This window comes from Emys orbicularis, chromosome 10 (assembly GCF_028017835.1).
Source record: "Emys orbicularis isolate rEmyOrb1 chromosome 10, rEmyOrb1.hap1, whole genome shotgun sequence".
Taxonomy (NCBI): Eukaryota; Metazoa; Chordata; order Testudines; family Emydidae; genus Emys; species Emys orbicularis.
The window spans coordinates 1,660,863-1,677,739 of NC_088692.1; the positions used below are offsets into that span (position 1 = coordinate 1,660,863).

The 16,877-nt window shown below is 53.4% G+C and overlaps 1 protein-coding gene across 1 annotated transcript in view; it reads right to left on the reverse strand.

Annotated features, from left to right (window-relative positions):
* Positions 1-5,110, reverse strand: part of USP31 (ubiquitin specific peptidase 31) — a 55,630-nt gene extending 50,520 nt beyond the window's left edge. Inside the window, exon 1 of the mRNA XM_065412316.1 lies at positions 4,508-5,110. Coding sequence (XP_065268388.1) covers positions 4,508-5,110 — 603 coding nt within the window. The remainder of the gene's footprint in view (positions 1-4,507) is intronic.
* Between the last annotated feature and the right edge of the window lie 11,767 nt (positions 5,111-16,877).

Below are 16,877 nucleotides of genomic sequence, written 5' to 3' on the forward strand. Positions count from 1 at the left end.
AACAGCACAACACTTTACAGTATCTTAAGGCAGAAACTAAAACTGCAGAAATGTTGAAGTAGGCAGATTGCACCCAAGTAAAACAGGAGTTGGCACAGATGTGGAGATTAAAATCCTCCACTCTTGCAAAAAGTGAAATTGGATATTTTCACATGGTCAGAAACTTGGTTTGAGTGTAAGAATCTACTCTTTAAAATGACTGACTCTGTAAGAATGGCATCTTGCTATTCAACAGACCTACTTTCTGCATGTAATCAGAGTCAGACTTGCTCACTTGAGTGACAAAAACAAGTTTTAGTTTTAACACATTAGCACTGCAGAGTCCAGACAGCAAGGTGTATGCTTTTCGGGCTCTCACAAAACCAACAGAATTCTTTATCAAGTTTCAATAAAACACTGAGAATGAAAATACTGGAGTTACTAAGGATAGAATCTGATCTGCAGAATATTTATTACTGGTGACCATATATGAGCCAGAAAGAACCTCATTTGATTTATTGCTTGAGTCTGTGGCACTATCATGTAAAATGCAAGTTTGCTTTTTTGAAGACACTTAGAGGCTAAGTTAGGTCTCTGGAGCTGCTGAAATACAAAAGTTGAATCCCACAAGGCCCCTTATGGAGAGGCATGTTTCAAATTAGAACCACACTTTGCATTCCTCCTGAAAGACAGCGTCAATACAGTACTCCCCAGCATCATGCTGGGAAGTGAATCACTAACACCACGTCCTACAGCACCTGCAGCTAGACTACAAAAATTGGAAGTCATATTACAGCACCAGTGCAATGGTTCTCAACCTGTGGCCCAATCAGCACACAGCTGCAGCCAGTGTGACAGGGAGGGATAGCTCAGTGGTTTGAGCATTGGCCTGCTAAACCCAGGGTTGGGAGTTCAATCCTTGAGGGGGCCATTTAGGGTTCTGGGGCAAAATCAGTACTTGGTCCTGCTAGTGAAGGCAGGGGGCTGGACCTGATGACCTTTTAGGGTCCCTTCCAGTTCTAGGAGATATACTACCTCTGTGGCCCTGAGGATGTGCTATATATTGTGTGGATGTGGTCCACATAACACAGAGAGAGCTGCATATGCGGCCTCAAGGGTAAATAGATTGAAAACCACTGCATTAGCGGTAAGCTGCTAGGGCAGTCATGCAAACCTGCTCTGTCCTGTCCTGATGCCATGACTACACCAGTGCCTGCAATATTGGTGGTAGTTGTTGTAATACAGGTAATAATTTTTCTTGTGTAGACCAAGTCTAGGGTGAGAGATCTCCTAGGAACACCAAGAAGTAACCTAGCCCAATAATGCTTATGATTAGACCACAAGTTAAAACAAACAATCCCCTTTTCACATCCAGAAATAGAAATGCCAAAGAAAAAGTGTGGCCTGAGGCAAAAGCAAGCAGTTGTTACAGGGGACTACTTGAGAGAGTACTATTTACACATTACAAATTGTTCATTGCTCAGCTTTGCAAAATCAGACGACTGAAATATACCTTCTGCTCACAGCCACAAGTTGGTTCCAGCAGGCAGCTTTCAGTTAGCAACATATTGGCCACACAACTATACATATTATTTCAGACATGTCAAGAACCCCAGAATTCTGTTCCAAGGGACTTTGGAATAAAGTTTAAGATAGGAAAAGACCACCAAAACAAAGTCTAGTACACACTTAACTTGCTACGTGCCTGGTTTGGTATTGATGTTAATAAGTTATAAACTTATTCAGAGAAGAGTTCTCAGGCAAACTAGTCCCAAGGGCAAAGTTAGCCACTGGCACTTGAGACTGAAGCTGAGTAAAGAGAGGGGGGCTAACTTAAAAGTGAACTAGTTTAAGACAGTAAGCAGGGTATTGCTAGCATAGCCAGGTTAACAAGCAACTGCTGCTCTACAGAGAGGAAACAAGCTGTTTACAAACACTGCCAAGTTTACCTTCACACTCAATTTCACCATTTAGTTTTTTGCTTTGCATTACAGAAGTTTCAAACTTTGAAAACTCCAATCTGCTGTTTGTCTGTTTACAGCCAGCTAGCATCTTTGCTTACTCAGAACTGTGAGAAACAACACTCAGTGAAATCTAGGAGTCACTCAAAAAGCTACATAAGTATTGGTTAGTGACTGCCAATGTAGAACATAACATGCCTTATGAATCTGCTTATACTTGAGCTAGTGGGCCACATCTGGTCCCAGCTTCTTAATAGAAGATAAACATTTGTGGCCAAGAATAAAAAGATAAATATCCACTAAAAAGAGTTCTTTTCTCCTGAAAACACTTAATTGAAACAATAAAGGAATCTCCCTAGTGCACTGTTATTCAAACTTTTTTTCTGGAGACTCAATTGAAGAAAATTGTTGATGCCTGCGACCCAGTGGAGCTAGGGATGAGGAGTTTGGGGTGTGGGAGGGGGTCAGGGCTGGGGCAGAGGGTTGGGGTGCAGGGGTGAGGTCTGGGAGGATGGGGCCAGGAATGGAATGCTTGGGGACATAGAAGGATGTGGGTGAGGGGACTGGGCTCTGGGCTGGGGGGGCAGGCTCTGGGGTGGGACCAGGGATGAGGGGCTTGGGGTACAGAAAGGGGCTCCAGGTTTGGGGGGCTCAGGGCTGGGGCAGGGGATTGGGGTGCAGGGTTGGGGCCATAGGCATCGACTTTGTGGGTGCTCTGGGGCTGGAGCACCCACGGGGAAAAATTGGTGGGTGCTCTGCACCCACCGGCAGCTCCCCGACCCAGCTCACCTCCACCTCCCCTGAGCACACCACTGAGTCCTGCTTCTCCCCCTCCCTCCCAGCGCTTGCGCTGCGAAACAGCTGTTTCGCGCAGCAAGCAGTGGGAGGGAGGGGGAGGAGGAATGCGGCATGCTCGGGGAAGAGGCGGGGCCAGGGCAGGGATTTGGGGAGGGACGGGAAGGGGGCGGGGCCATGCAAGCACCCACCAACACCAAGAAAAGTTGGCACCTGTGCTTGGGGCAGGTCCCAGTCAGCAGCACAGCAGGGATGCTAAGGCAGGCTTCTGCCTGTCCTGGTACCGTGGACTGTGCTGCACCCGGAAGCAGCCAACAGCAGGTCCGGCTCCTAAGCAGAGGCACACAAGCGGCTCCACCTAGCTCTTGCCAGCAGGCACCACCACCACCACCCCACCTAGGAGCCAGACGTGCTGCTGGCTGCTTCCAGGGCACAGTGCGGTGTCAGAACAGGTAGGCACGAGCCTGCCTTAGCCAGGCAGCACCACCGATGGGACTTTTAACGGCCCAGTCGGCCGTGCTGACCGGAGCCGCCGTGACCCAGGGCCTTACATTCCACAACCCAGTACTGGGTTGCGACCCGCAGTTTGAAAGCCACTGCCCTAGTGTATACCAAAGCCCTCACACTTGTAAATAAAATAGTTAAACATTAGGTCAGCCTATGTCAGAGGTGGGCAAACTGCAGCCCACAGGCCACATCCAGCCCGCGGGACTCTCCTGCCCAGCCCCTGAGCTCCTGGCCCCGGAGGCTAGCCCCCGGCCCCTCCGCTGCTGTTCCCCTCACCCGCAGCTCACTGCGCCGCCAGCGCAATGCGCTGGGCGGCGGGGCTGCGAGCTCTTGCCAGGCAGCACAGGTGCAGAACTGCGGCCTGACCCGGTGCTCTGTGCTGCGCGGTGGTGGGGCTGGCTCCAGCTGGGCAGCGCCACTGCCTGTCCTGGTGCTCGGGGCAGCACGGCTGTAGCGCCGCCAGCCACAGGTGCTCCAGGCAGCGTGGTAAGGGGGCGGGGGGGGGTGGATAGAGGGCAGGGGAGTTCGGGGTGGTGGTCAGGGGTGTGGATAGGGGTCAGGGTGGTCAGAGGGCAGGGAACAGGGGGGTTGAATAGGGGCAGGGGGTCCCTGGGGGGGCAGTCGGGAGCAGGGGATCTGAGGGTGGTCAGGGAGAAGGGGTGGTTGGATGGGGCAGGGGTCCCAGGGGGGACAGTCAGGGAACGGGGGGGTTGGACGGGGGCAGCAGGGGGCAGTCAGGGAATAAGGGGGGTTGGACGGGGGCAGCAGGGGGCAGTCAGGGAATAAGGGGGGTTGGACCGGGGCAGGAGTCCTGGGGGGGACGTCAGGGGGCAAGAAGCAGGGGGGGGTCGGATGGAGGCAGGGGCCGGGCCACGCCTGGCTATTTAGGGAGGCACAGTATTACTAAGCTATGACCTTGTATAACCTGCCTTTCCTCTTGTGTTTTTTTAGTTACAAGTTCTCCTGTTAGTCCTTACCAAGGCTGACCGATTTCCCCCTAGCCCGGGTCACGCTAGCGGTGTGAACAAGGGATGCCCGTGTGCGGGACCACAGCACCGTTGTGCGATACAAATCAGCCCCAATTCAAACCAAGTGCGGAGCCCTAGCAGGGCCGCCCTGAGCAGACCCCTGCCCTGTCTGTCCCAGCCCAGCCCCTCGCTGGGCGGCTCAGCGCAGGGGGTGCAGCGAGCGCTGATTTATCGGAGGACACCCCTGGCCAGAGACAGGCGTCGGGCGGGCCCCGAGGCGAGCCCGGCGAGCCTCACCTTGAACTCGCGGCTGTGCTGCGGGGTGTACTCCAGCGTCCAGAGCGCCCGCACCAGGTGCGCCAGCTGCTCGGTGACCTCGCCCTTGGGCGGCGGCGGGGCGCCGTTGTCCGGGGGGGTCCCGTCCCCGGCGCGGGGCGGCTCGCCGCCCGCCTCGCCCCCGCCCCCGCCGCGGTACTGCTCCAGCGCCAGGTACTCGGCGAAGAGCTCGGTGTTGCTGAGGCACTGCAGCACGGCGTTCATGAAGCACGTGTTCCCGTGGTTCTTCAGCCCGGCCACCCCGGGGACCGGCTCCGGGCCCGGCTCCGGCGCCTCGGGCGGCGGCTCGGGCTCGGGGCTCTGCGGCGGGCGGGCCGGGTGGAAGCAGCTGGCCAGGCCTCTGGGCGGCGGGGGCAGGCGCGGGGGCGGCGGGCCCCGGCCCGCCTCGGGCTCGGAGCTGTAGTGCGACAGGGTGGAGAGGGTCTTGAGCACCCGGCTCATGAAGCTGCTGAGCGAGCGGGCCGAGCCCGAGCCCGCGCCGGCCCGGCCCCGGAACAGCCGCTTGCTGAAGGAGCGCTTCTCCTTGGGGCCGCCGGCCGGCCCGGGGCCGCTCACCCTGGACATGGCGCCCGGGCCCAGGGCACATCCCCGGCGGGGGCTGCGATCGGCCGCTCAGCCCGCCGGCCGCTGCATGCCCGGCCGCGGCCTCCCGTAGCGGCTGCAGCCCGGCTCCCTCCCCGCTGGGGGGCTCACCGGGACTCCATGGAGCGCCGGGGGGCGGAGCCCGAGCGGGTCACGTGCCCGCCGCGAGGCCGCCGGCGCCATGTTGAGGGCGGGCAGGCCGGGCGCCATCTTTACTACGGTGCGCGTTCCAGCCCGCTCGGAGGCGCCGCTGTGACTCCGCCCCCACTCCCCCGAGGGGCGGCCTGGGGACCACCTCGGTCCGAGTACAGCACCGGCCCTGGCGGGAACCCTTTCCGGGGCCGGCCCGGTGCGCAGCACCCTGCCTAGCGCCTCCCTCAGAGCCTGCCCACCGGGCAGCCCGGGTCCCGGGACAGAACCAGGCCGGGGAAGGGGGTTGGGTGGCACCAGCGGCCGGGTTGTGACCATCTGCCCCACCTGTCACCAACTGCCATGTTCTGTTACCAACTGCCCCGCCTGTCACCAAGTGCCTTGTCTGTCCCTGGTCTGTCATCAACTGCCTGTTCTGTCACCAACTGCCTCGTCTGTCCCTCCTCTGTCACCAACTGCCTGTTCTGTCACCAACTGCCCCGCCTGTCACCAACTGCCTCGTCTGTCCCTCCTCTGTCACCAACTGCCTGTTCTGTCACCAACTGCCCCGCCTGTCCCTGGTCTGTCATCAACTGCCTGTTCTGTCACCAACTGCCCCGCCTGTCCCTGGTCTGTCATCAACTGCCTGTTCTGTCACCAACTGCCCCGCCTGTCACCAACTGCCTCGCCTGTCACCAACTGCCTCGTCTGTCCCTCCTCTGTCACCAACTGCCTGTTCTGTCACCAACTGCCCCGCCTGTCCCTGGTCTGTCATCAACTGCCTGTTCTGTCACCAACTGCCCCGCCTGTCCCTGGTCTGTCATCAACTGCCTGTTCTGTCACCAACTGCCCCACCTGTCCCTGGTCTGTCACCATCTACCCCGCCTGTCACCAACTGCCCCGCCTGTCCCTGCTTTTTCACCAACTGCCTGTTCTGTCACCATCTACGCCGCCTGTCACCAACTGCCCCGCCTGTCCCTCCTCTGTCACCAACTCCCTGTTCTGTCACCAACTGCCCCGCCTGTCCCTGGTCTGTCACCAACTGCCCCGTCTGTCACCAACTGCCCTGCCTGTCCTTCCTCTGTCATCAACTGCCTGTTCTGTCACCAACTGCCCCACCTGTCCCTGGTCTGTCACCATCTACCCCGCCTGTCACCAACTGCCATGTTCTGTTACCAACTGCCCCGCCTGTCACCAAGTGCCTTGTCTGTCCCTCCTCTGTCACCAACTGCCTGTTCTGTCACCAACTGCCCCGCCTGTCCCTCTTCTGTCACCATCTGCCCTGCCTGTCACCCAACTGCCTCGTCTGTCCCTCCTCTGTCACCAACTGCCTGTTCTGTCACCAACTGCCCCGCCTGTCCCTGGTCTGTCACCATCTACCCCGCCTGTCACCAACTGCCCCGCCTGTCCCTCCTTTTTCACCAACTGCCTGTTCTGTCACCATCTACCCCGCCTGTCACCAACTGCCCCGCCTGTCCCTCCTCTGTCACCAACTCCCTGTTCTGTCACCAACTGCCCCGCCTGTCCCTGGTCTGTCACCATCTACCCCGCCTGTCCCTCCTTTTTCACCAACTGCCTGTTCTGTCACCATCTACCCCGCCTGTCACCAACTGCCTCCCCTGTCCCTGGTCTGTCACCAACTGCCCCGCCTGTCCCTGATCTGTCACCAGCGGCCATGTCTTCTCACCTGCTTGTCACCAGTAGCGTTACCACCCAGCCAGTATTTGACTGGCCTGACTGGTTTTTATTTTTTTATGGATTTTCCAGTTACCAGAAAAATAATTTAATCTGCCGGTTTTGTTTTGTTTTTTCCTGTGGGTCTAAAGATTTGCATTATCACAATATATTGGTATAGCTAATGTTAAAAGTTTCTTCTTAGTGTCTCAAGGGGCACGTGACCAGGATTCATCACCAAATTTAGTCCACTGGTTGGAGCACTGGCAGGAAGTGCGACGTGAACGCTGTTTCATGCCCCCCAGAAGTGTCTGTGTCGAGCTAAAGATGCTGCAGTGTTCCCACTTCCACAATTTAAGCGATAACAGATCAAAACTGTGGAAAATACAGCAGCTGTCTACCCACCAACACGCAAGTGCACTGCGTGTGTGTGTGAGAGAGGGTTTGAGTCACGCGAGTGAGGAGACGTATTAAATAATGGAAGATCAGGGCAATGGTGCGAGTGATCCTACTACATCCCCGAAAAAAAGCTGCACAGTCAGTGATAACTGGCTAAACGAAACAGACTACAAAGCCTGGCTGGCAAAATGTGCTGATAAAACAAATGCCCATTTATTATCAATGATGTTATCAATCTTATCTATATGTGTTCTCTCTCTAGATACTATAAGTGGCTGTTGAAGTGGGGGGAGTTGCGGAGTTACCTTGTTGGTGTTGTGGCAAGCTTGCCTTGGGGGGGAGGGGATTGCTGGGTTTTTTGCATTTCAAAGATGATAACCCCAGTCACCAGTGGCTGTGTTCTGTCACTAACTGTCCCACCTGTCACTAGTGGCCATGTTCTGCCACCAACTGCCCAGACTGTCACCAATGGCCATGTTCTCATGGAGGACAGGAGAGATACTCAAAGACTGGAAACAGGCAGATATAGTCTTCAAGTACAGAAAAGGTTGTTACAAAAAGGAGGGTGATAAACTGTTCTCATGAAGACAAGACAAAAAGCAATGGACTTAAATTGCAGCAAGGGAGGTTTAGATTACATTAGGAAAAACTTCCTTACGCTAAGGGTAGTTAAGCACTGGAACAAATTACCTAGAGAGGTTGTGGAATTTCCATCATTGGAGGTTTTTAAGAACTGATTAGACTAACACCTGTCAGGGATGGTCTAGAATCTAGATAACAACTTAGTCCTGCCTCAGTGGGTAGGGGACTGGATTAGATGACCTATTGAGGTCCCTTCCAGTTCTACATTTCAGAGAATTATAGAATCGTAGGACTGGAAGGGACCTTGAGAGGTCATCTAGTCCAGTCCCCTGCACGCATGGCAGGACTAAGTATTATCTCGACCATCCCTGACAGGTGTTTGTCTAACCTGCTCTTAAACCTCTCCAATCAGGGAGATTCCAAAACCTCCCTAGGCAATTTATTCCAATGTGTGACCACCCTGACAGGAAGTTTTTCCTAATGTCCAACCTAAACCGCCCTTGATGCAATTTAAGCCCATTGCGTCTTGTCCTGTCCTCAGTGGTTAAGGAGAACAATTTTTCTCCCTCTTCCTTGTAATACTAAAGGCAAAAAGTCCTGAGACATTCACAGTTGCTCCTGAGATCACGCTTTTAAAAAACCTCAGAAAATCCCAAGACGTGTGATAATATCACAAGAGCTGGAAAGTCTGCTGCCTGCCCCTATGCCTGCTGCCACCCACTGCCACCCTCTCCAGATGCCATATCATGCTCACCACCTGCCACCACTATCATCACTGCCCGTCCCCGTCACAACATGCCACAACTGCTCCCACCTGTCAGCCACTGCCACCTGGGCAGTCTCTGTTCTGTGAATAAAACTGCACATTAGCCTCCAGGACTGCCAATCCAGCACACTTCACCAGCATGAAGTTCACTTAAAGAGTAAGGATTATGCCTGCAGACCCACCCCATATTCACATGGTTGTGTCAGCTTTTAACAGCCCCCAATACAATGGGGCCCTGGCCTGGCTAGCCTCTCAGTGCTACCTCATTATAAATGTTAAAATAATAATCATTTTGTTCTCATCCCAAAGCATCTTTACTGACAGGGAAAACAGTACAGCACCACCATTCATTCCTGCCCACGGCTCGTTCCTCCATTAAGCCCAGCCTGGTCATGTCCCTGCATACCGTGTCCCGTCATCTAGTTGGTGGTTGGCCTCTCGGCCTGACTGACCTTGGCTGCATTTGCATTAATAATAATTAATAACTTCTCAAAGCAAAGGGCAACTTGCCTTTGGGGCACCCTGCTGCCACTCTACCATGAGACCGCCCTCACATAGTGCCCGGGGCAGCGCTCCTTACTGCCGGTCTCAGTCAGACACTTACCTTCAACCTCAGGCACTAATCGTGAGTTCACCCACGTGTGCATGCCATGCACGCTTATTTCTCCAGGCCCACATTTCCTGCACATTTCCTGTGTTTTCTTTGGCACCAATGACCCTTCAGTGTGTGCCAGTCCCATGGCTCCAATGTCTGGCTTTCCTCCGTGTTCAGGTATTGGCAGCAGCTCAAGGGCTGGGCTTCCTATATTGATTTGTAAAGAGGGAACTGGGTAAAGATCGCCACAAATGAGAGGGAGGCCAACTAACTGTTTCTCTTCTCTTTTTAGGGGAGAGTAGAAGAGAGGTCGAAAGGGGAAACCCAGCAGGGCCCCCCCAGGGATCCCCTCAGTGTGTTTACTGAGCTAGTGGGGGGTTAAGGACAGTTCAGAGCTGTAATAACTACACATATTTGAAAGAGAATGTGGTTTGTACAAAGTAAGGGGTGACAAGAGCCCAGGGGACACGGCAAATGTAAAGATGAAAACTATGGAGCAGATCCTGTGATGCAACTCACGAGAGACAGTGCACAGAAAGTGCAGTCGAGGGAGGGAGGACACGGTGACTTTCAGCCACCTTTGTGCCTTCCAGATTCTGGGCTGCTAAAGGGGCCTAAACATCCCTCAATATAATTTAGAGCAGCTACGAGCATAACCTAGGGCGACCAGGTGTCCGGTTTTGGACCGGAACACCCGGTCAGAAAGGGATCCTGTCAGTCCCGCTGACCGGGCCGCTGACTGTCCGGTTGGCGGTGGCGCCGTGCAGTGGGGCTGGCAGGCTCCCTGCTAGCCACTGCACTGCACGGCTCCCGGGTCAGGAAGCAGCCGGCATGTCCGGCTCCTAGGCTTAGGGGCGGCCAGGGAGGTGGGCGTGCTGCCCCGCCTCCGCCCACAGGCGCAGCTCCCATTGGCTGGGGCAGGGCAGGGGAGGAATGAGCGCCACTCACAAGCGCTCAGCCGGCGGCTGTTGAGGGGTCGCGTGGCGCGCCTCTCTCCCACTGCTGCCCAACCCCCTGCTCCTCATGTGACTGGGCTCGAGCTGCAGCACGTGCCCTGCGACGAACCGCGGTCTGTCTGTCGCCCCATTGCCCCAGAGTGTGAGATGTGTGTATCCCCAACTCTGAGTGCTGGGAATGGGGCTGCACCCCCATCCCCCTCACTGTATCCCTTCTCATCCCAACCCCGCACCCCCATCCCTCTCACTGCATCTCTCCCAGTCCCACACCCCCGCATCCCCATCCCCCCTCACTGCATCCTTCCACATCCCAACCCCGCACCCCCATTCCCCTCACTGCATCCCTCCCCGTCCCAACCCCCCACACCCCCATCCCCCCTCACTGCATCCCTTCCTGTACCAACCCCCCACACCCCCATCCCCCTCACTGCATCCCGTCCCACACCCCCATCCCCCATCACTGCATCCCTCCACATCCCAACCCCGCACCCCCATTCCCCTCACTGCATCCCTCCCCATCCCAACCCCCCGCACCCCCATCCCCCCTCACTGCATCCCTCCCTGTCCCAACCCTCCACACCCCCATCCCCCTCACTGCATCCCATCCCACACCCCCGCACCCCCATCCCCCATCACTGCATCCCTCCACATCCCAACCCCGCACCCCCATTCCCCTCACTGCATCCCTCCCCGTCCCAACCCCCCACACCTCCATCCCCTATCACTGCATCCCTCCACATCCCAATCCCCCCACACCCCCATACCGCCATCATTACATCCCTCCCCTGTCTCATCCCATCCTGCCCCCCACACCTACCCATCCCAGCCCTGTACCCCTTTACAGCGATCTCCCATCCATCCTCTCCACCTCCCAGAGCCGCCACCCCATGTCCCTCACCCCCCACAGCCCTGCACCCCATTCACCTCCATACACTGCTGCACTCCCATTATGTCCCTATATGCCCCTGTGCCCCCCACATCCTCATGCATCTGTAGCCTTCTGCCTCCCCCTGCATCCCCATCCACCCCACATACCCCTCACACCCCCTTCTCTCTCCTTCACTGCCCCCTCTCACCCCCCACCCTGCTCTCGTCCTTGGCCTCTTTCCCTCCCCATCCTCTCTCCTCCACCCCCACCCCCATCTTTTCCCCTCCAGCCCACCCTCCTCTCTTCCTGGCTGGGTGATTTAGGCAGCCCCTGAAAAAGTGTATGAAAAAGTGTCTCTGTGTAGGTAATTGTGTGCATGCATGCATTGTATGTGTGTAAGAGACTGTGTGTCTGTGTAGGGAGGTGTGTATTGCCGCATGTATGTATACCTGTGTGAATAAAATTTGCAGCCTAACTCTTTAACTTTTATTCCTTTTGCTGGCTTGCGCGCAAAACAATTGCATAAAACATAAAATATGTTGTGTATTCATTTCATAACAAGTTTTTAAAAGAGAAGGGAACTCTAAAAGCAATGTGTTATTTCTTAAACAGTGAACGTTGTTGACTAGTCATTGCAGAAGAGCCGACGGATCAGACGTTTCTCCCCACCTTTGTCTAGCTACATTATGAACTCTGTGATGCAGACTCTCTCTGTTTATGTGCACGTCCAGCACCCACCACCCTGCAGCCCTGATCTTAGCTGGGGTCTCTCAGCACTAAACAACAATTGTAACATTAAATAATGAGGAAGTCTATGTGTTAGTGCATGCTAGATGTGTACACATGAATACCCGTGTGTATCTGCAGGTAGGGGTGGGAGTCAGTTTCTACAGATTTATTTATATAGGTATCTGGACAGATGCATTTCTGAGGTTGTGCTCTATGGATTTGTATTTGGGCTTCAGGAGTGGGCATTTAATGGCCCCATTGCAGCTGTGATAATGTGTGGTCCTAATTCCACACATAAAATTACAGTGACTTTAGTGAACAAAAAACATGGAGCTGGTTACGAAAAATGGGAAGAGGGGAGGGAAAGAATCATGAAAACCTTTGTGAAATGTCTTTTTTTTTTTAATTACCCTTTTTGACTATTTTGCTGCCAGCTCTAGCGTCCTGTAACAAATAAAACCTGAACGTAGCATAATACATCTGTTAATACATCCCTCCCTGTTTGGGCCTTGCAGTGAAAATGAGCACATGAGAGAGTGTGCGGGAGAGCAAGCGACAGAGAGAGGGGGGATAGAGTGAGGGGAGGGGGGAGTGCTCAGGAAGGGGCGGAGCCTCTGGGAAGGGACGGGGCAGTGGGCGGGGCAAGGGTGTTCCGTTTTCTGGAACTAGAAAGTTGGCAACTCTAGCATAACCCCACCCCCAATCCTTTCCAAGCCCAACCTCTAATACCCTCTGTGGCAGGGCCTCAGTCTGCTCCAAGCCCCACTCCCAAAATGTCCCCTATGCCAAGTTCCACAGAGGGGGCAGTGTAGAGCCATTGATATCAGTCATACAATGCTCCTGCCCTGGGAGAATTCTCCTGGGCCGCTTGTGGCTCATTGTACAGCCCCTGTGTGTTACTATAGCAGTGTACAAGAGCCAGGCCAGGGCCAGAAGCACTCCCTGCAAATCTACCAGGAACTTCTGAAGTGAAGGCCCATACTGTGTGAAGAGTGCCATGTACTGACTCATTCAAGACACTTTCCACATCACCTGGGTCTTCCTTGGCAGATTCCCATCCAAATAATGACTATGCCTAACGCTACTCAGCTTGTGACATCTGATGAGACCATGACCTGGGTGGTGGCTTCACGCACATTTCCCACACTTTCATAGAAAAGAAAGTGGTGCACAACAGGATTTGTGAGGAGCAGGACCCTTGTTATGAAGATGGGAGGAAAAGGGGGCTGAATTATTGTGGGAACTATAACTGTTGCCCTACTGAGGTTATATTTTTTACTTACAGTGCATAGATTTTATATTGTGTGCATCCACTTTACTATTATTATTGTTATTTATTATTTCTACTGTGAGATCACTAGAGGCCCTGATCCAGGCCCCTTTGCACCAGGCCCTGTCCAAGGGCTGAGGGCTAGGCCAAGAATTTGGGCGGCTGTAAAAGTGGCATAAAATGACCATGAGCTCCTCCTCCTCTGGAGCTGTGCCTTGCTCACTCAGAGGCAAGGCCAACGTCTTATCAGAAACAACAAAATGGCCTTTCTTTGCAAGGTTCTATCCCCACACACTGGCCCAGCATCCTATATTACCTGGTATCATTTTGCACTCAGATGTGCGGTTTGGTAATTTACTGCTGCAAACCATATCCAGCAGCCTTTCCGGTCAGCTTGGCTTTCCCTAAGCTTACGGTTTGCAGACATGCCTCACTGCTCCGATATTGTGGTTTGCACACAAATCCTCACATACAGTCGTTTTCATTCCTAAAAGTGCTTTGGCTAGTTGACACTTTTTGTAGAAGGTATTTTACCACATCTCACTCCTGGCAGTATGTCTGTGACTTCCCGTCAGCCAACTCTTTGTTATGTTTTACTATGCTCTGAAGTTCTGAATGCCTGCGTGTGCACATCACAGCTGGTGTTTATCAGCTCAGGGCTACCCTTCTGCAGGGGGGTAAATTAGCAACACATTGCAATGAGCCAGCTAGTGTCTGCCCTCTACTGGCTAGAATCAAAACTGCTCCATTTTTCTATTATTAAATTACAGTTATAATTACAGTATCATTCAGAAGCCCCAATCCGGACTTGGCTCCATAGAAACATATAGTAAGAGACAGTCTGACTCAAAGAGCAAGCCTCTGTACTGCTACTAGCTAGCGGAGAGTCTCCTTAACTCAGTGGTAGGAGCCTGTGGTTTGAAACAGGAGGATCTGGGTTCTGTCCCAATGGTTGGTTTGAAGTTCCAAGCACGGACTGTCCTGGCAGCTGTGAAGACTTAGCTGGCCAGGCATTTGTTAACATATGTCTGTGTCTGGTTTATCTCCACTGTACAAGAACCCTCCTTTTACCTGCATGTTGTTACAAAAATTCCCTCACTATGTTTTTATTTCCAGACATACTATATTACAGTATTTAAATCGTTCTGTAGGTGGATGCAGGGTCTGGTAGTCTGGAAGTAGCCTTTGTGCCTAGTAGGTTAACATTGGTTAGAATAGGATGTTAGATTTTATTAATAGGTTTCCCCTACGTCCTACTGACTTCAGTCATATGCAACTATTGGGCAGCAGCAGGGAGTTCAGAAGTGACTTTTCTCCGCTTTGTGAGGTCTGACTTGTATAACCTATAGGCCACAGTCTGAGACTCATGGTGGTGTGACTGGGGCCCACCAAATCCATATCACTGACTTGATACAGAAAGCAGCAGAGGCCTTCCGACCCATCACCCCCCACAAAAAGAGAAATGGGATCACACAGACTAGTTCACACACTGGGATCAGAAAACAAGTGTCACATTCTTGATAGTCACAATTGCCCCTCTCCCCAGGCCTCCCCAAAAACCCAGGGGAGGGAGGAAAGGCCAAAGCCTCCATGAAGTCAGTTGGGGACCTTACCAAGTCAATTATTAACCAAGGAGGTGCTCAGATACTGTAGTGATGGATGCCAGTCCAGAACCCTGAAATACGGGACTCTCAGGAATGCTTCTCTTAGGTGTGTGGGATTAGTGAGATGAGCAATTGTAATTTTTACAATGACTGCTTTAGCATGTCAGCGCTTCGTCTGCAGACATCTTTCTGGACCCCGTCACGTGCCCTCGGTGAATGTCATGGAACAGTTCCAGTACAGCTGATTTCAGACACGGCCTGTGGACAGCCCTCCTCTTTCTCCCCTCTCTATTGGCAGCACCAGTGGAAAACTCTGAAATTCTAGTCATGATGTTGTTTGCAGCTCTTGGGCTTAGTGATGCAAGGCTGCCACTTCCACACCCTGGAAATGACCCAGAACTGTATAAAGATTAGCCAGCTCCCTGTGACCAGTGGCTGACTTCAGACTATAGGGAAAGGGAACTGTTCCAAGTTTGGGTTCAGGCACTGCTGGGATCACAAGAAGCCAAGAGCATTTCATCATGGGGGCCATTCTTTCCCCAAACTCCTCAACGCCCACCTTTCCAAGCCCCAAGATGCTAGCACGCATGGAGTGAGCGTGAGACCAGTGCCGATGCCACTTCAGGAAGCAGTGGGACTAACTGGAGTGCCAGAGTTTTCCTCCACACCAGGCCCATTCCCTCCATAACATACTTTGTGTCTCTGGGCTAAAACCACAAAGGGATGTAGGTGTTGCAATATTCAGTCTAAGCCCTGCCCTTTCGAGGTAGTTAGATACTGAACTCCGGGCCCTAGGAAGGCGCCTAGCTCTGCTTGGGATTCACAGCCAAGAATCTTCTCCTGGAATTAGGCACCAAAGTCAGGTCAGCCTCCCTTTCTCAATAAAGAACAGAGAGCGGGAGGACCCATTACAACAGTAGCCCAGGGGGCATGATCAGGGCACTCACTTGGGATGTGGGAAAGCTTTTTTCAAATCCCTACTCTGCCTGATTTACAGCCGGGACTTGAATTTGGGTTTCTTACATCCCAGGTGAGCCACCTGACCACCCGCCACGCTAGGGAATTCTGCTGAAGCTGGGCCAGGGCTCAGGTCTGGGTGAGGGTGACGAGCTGTTCAGTACGAGAATGTAGGTGGTTTGTGCATACTGACTGGCAGACACCTCAGCCACTTTGCCAGAGAAACAGCACCTACAGAGTTAGGCAGTAACTTGAGCAGGGGGGTGGAGGATTTCAGTTAGCACCAAAGCTCTTTTGTGGATTCTGCCATTATCTCTGGCCCTTTGTTTCGCTCATAGCAGCACTGATGTCTGACAAAGAACCAGGATGATTAGCCATGTGCCCTGTTTCCTGGCTGGCTGCCATCAGCCTCGCACCTTGGGCAGCAGACAGACTGGTGGTCGCAGTGGCGTTCCAGTGCAGCAGTGCTTTACACACACAGCTGGCTGCAGAGGGAAACTGACCAGGACTGCACAATTCACTGCTTCTCTTCACGTTTCCCCACTGAGAATTATGTGAATCCACAATGTGTAGGGATGAGCAACCAAAACATTTGTCTAACCCTCAGGATCGCTGTCCAATGGAGGCATTTGTTCCTCCTTGCTAATACACTAGGAAGAAAAGCTATGGGGCAGTAACAGGAGAGCAATACTATAAAAACAAATCATGGGGAATAACCCCCTCTCCACATGTGCACAAAATCTCCTAATAGCCTCACATACCTCATCCCCCCAACCCCACACACGCATACCCTGCCTTCCAAGAGATTTCGGAGTGCTCAGAAGGGATTTCTCTCCACCATCTCCCAAGATTTGGGAGGAGCCTGTGCTCACATTGGGGTTTCCCACATGTTGTACCTGTGTGATACACCCCCCACCAGGCAGCAGAAGGGACATCCAGAGCCGGTGATCATCCAGAACAGTGGTTTTCAACCTTTTTTCATTTGCAGACCCCTAAAATATTTTGGATGGAGGCGCAGACCCCTTTGGAAATCTTAGACACAGTCTGCAGACTGCCAGGGGTCCATGGACCACAGGTTGAGAAACCCTGATCTGGAACACCAGCAACGTATTGACTGTCCTTGGAGTGAGTGACTGAAGAGCAAGGAGGGCAGGCAGGCTCTTGGGCCCAGGGCACAATAGGCCTGGAGCTGACACTAGGGAGACAGGAGACTTGGTTTG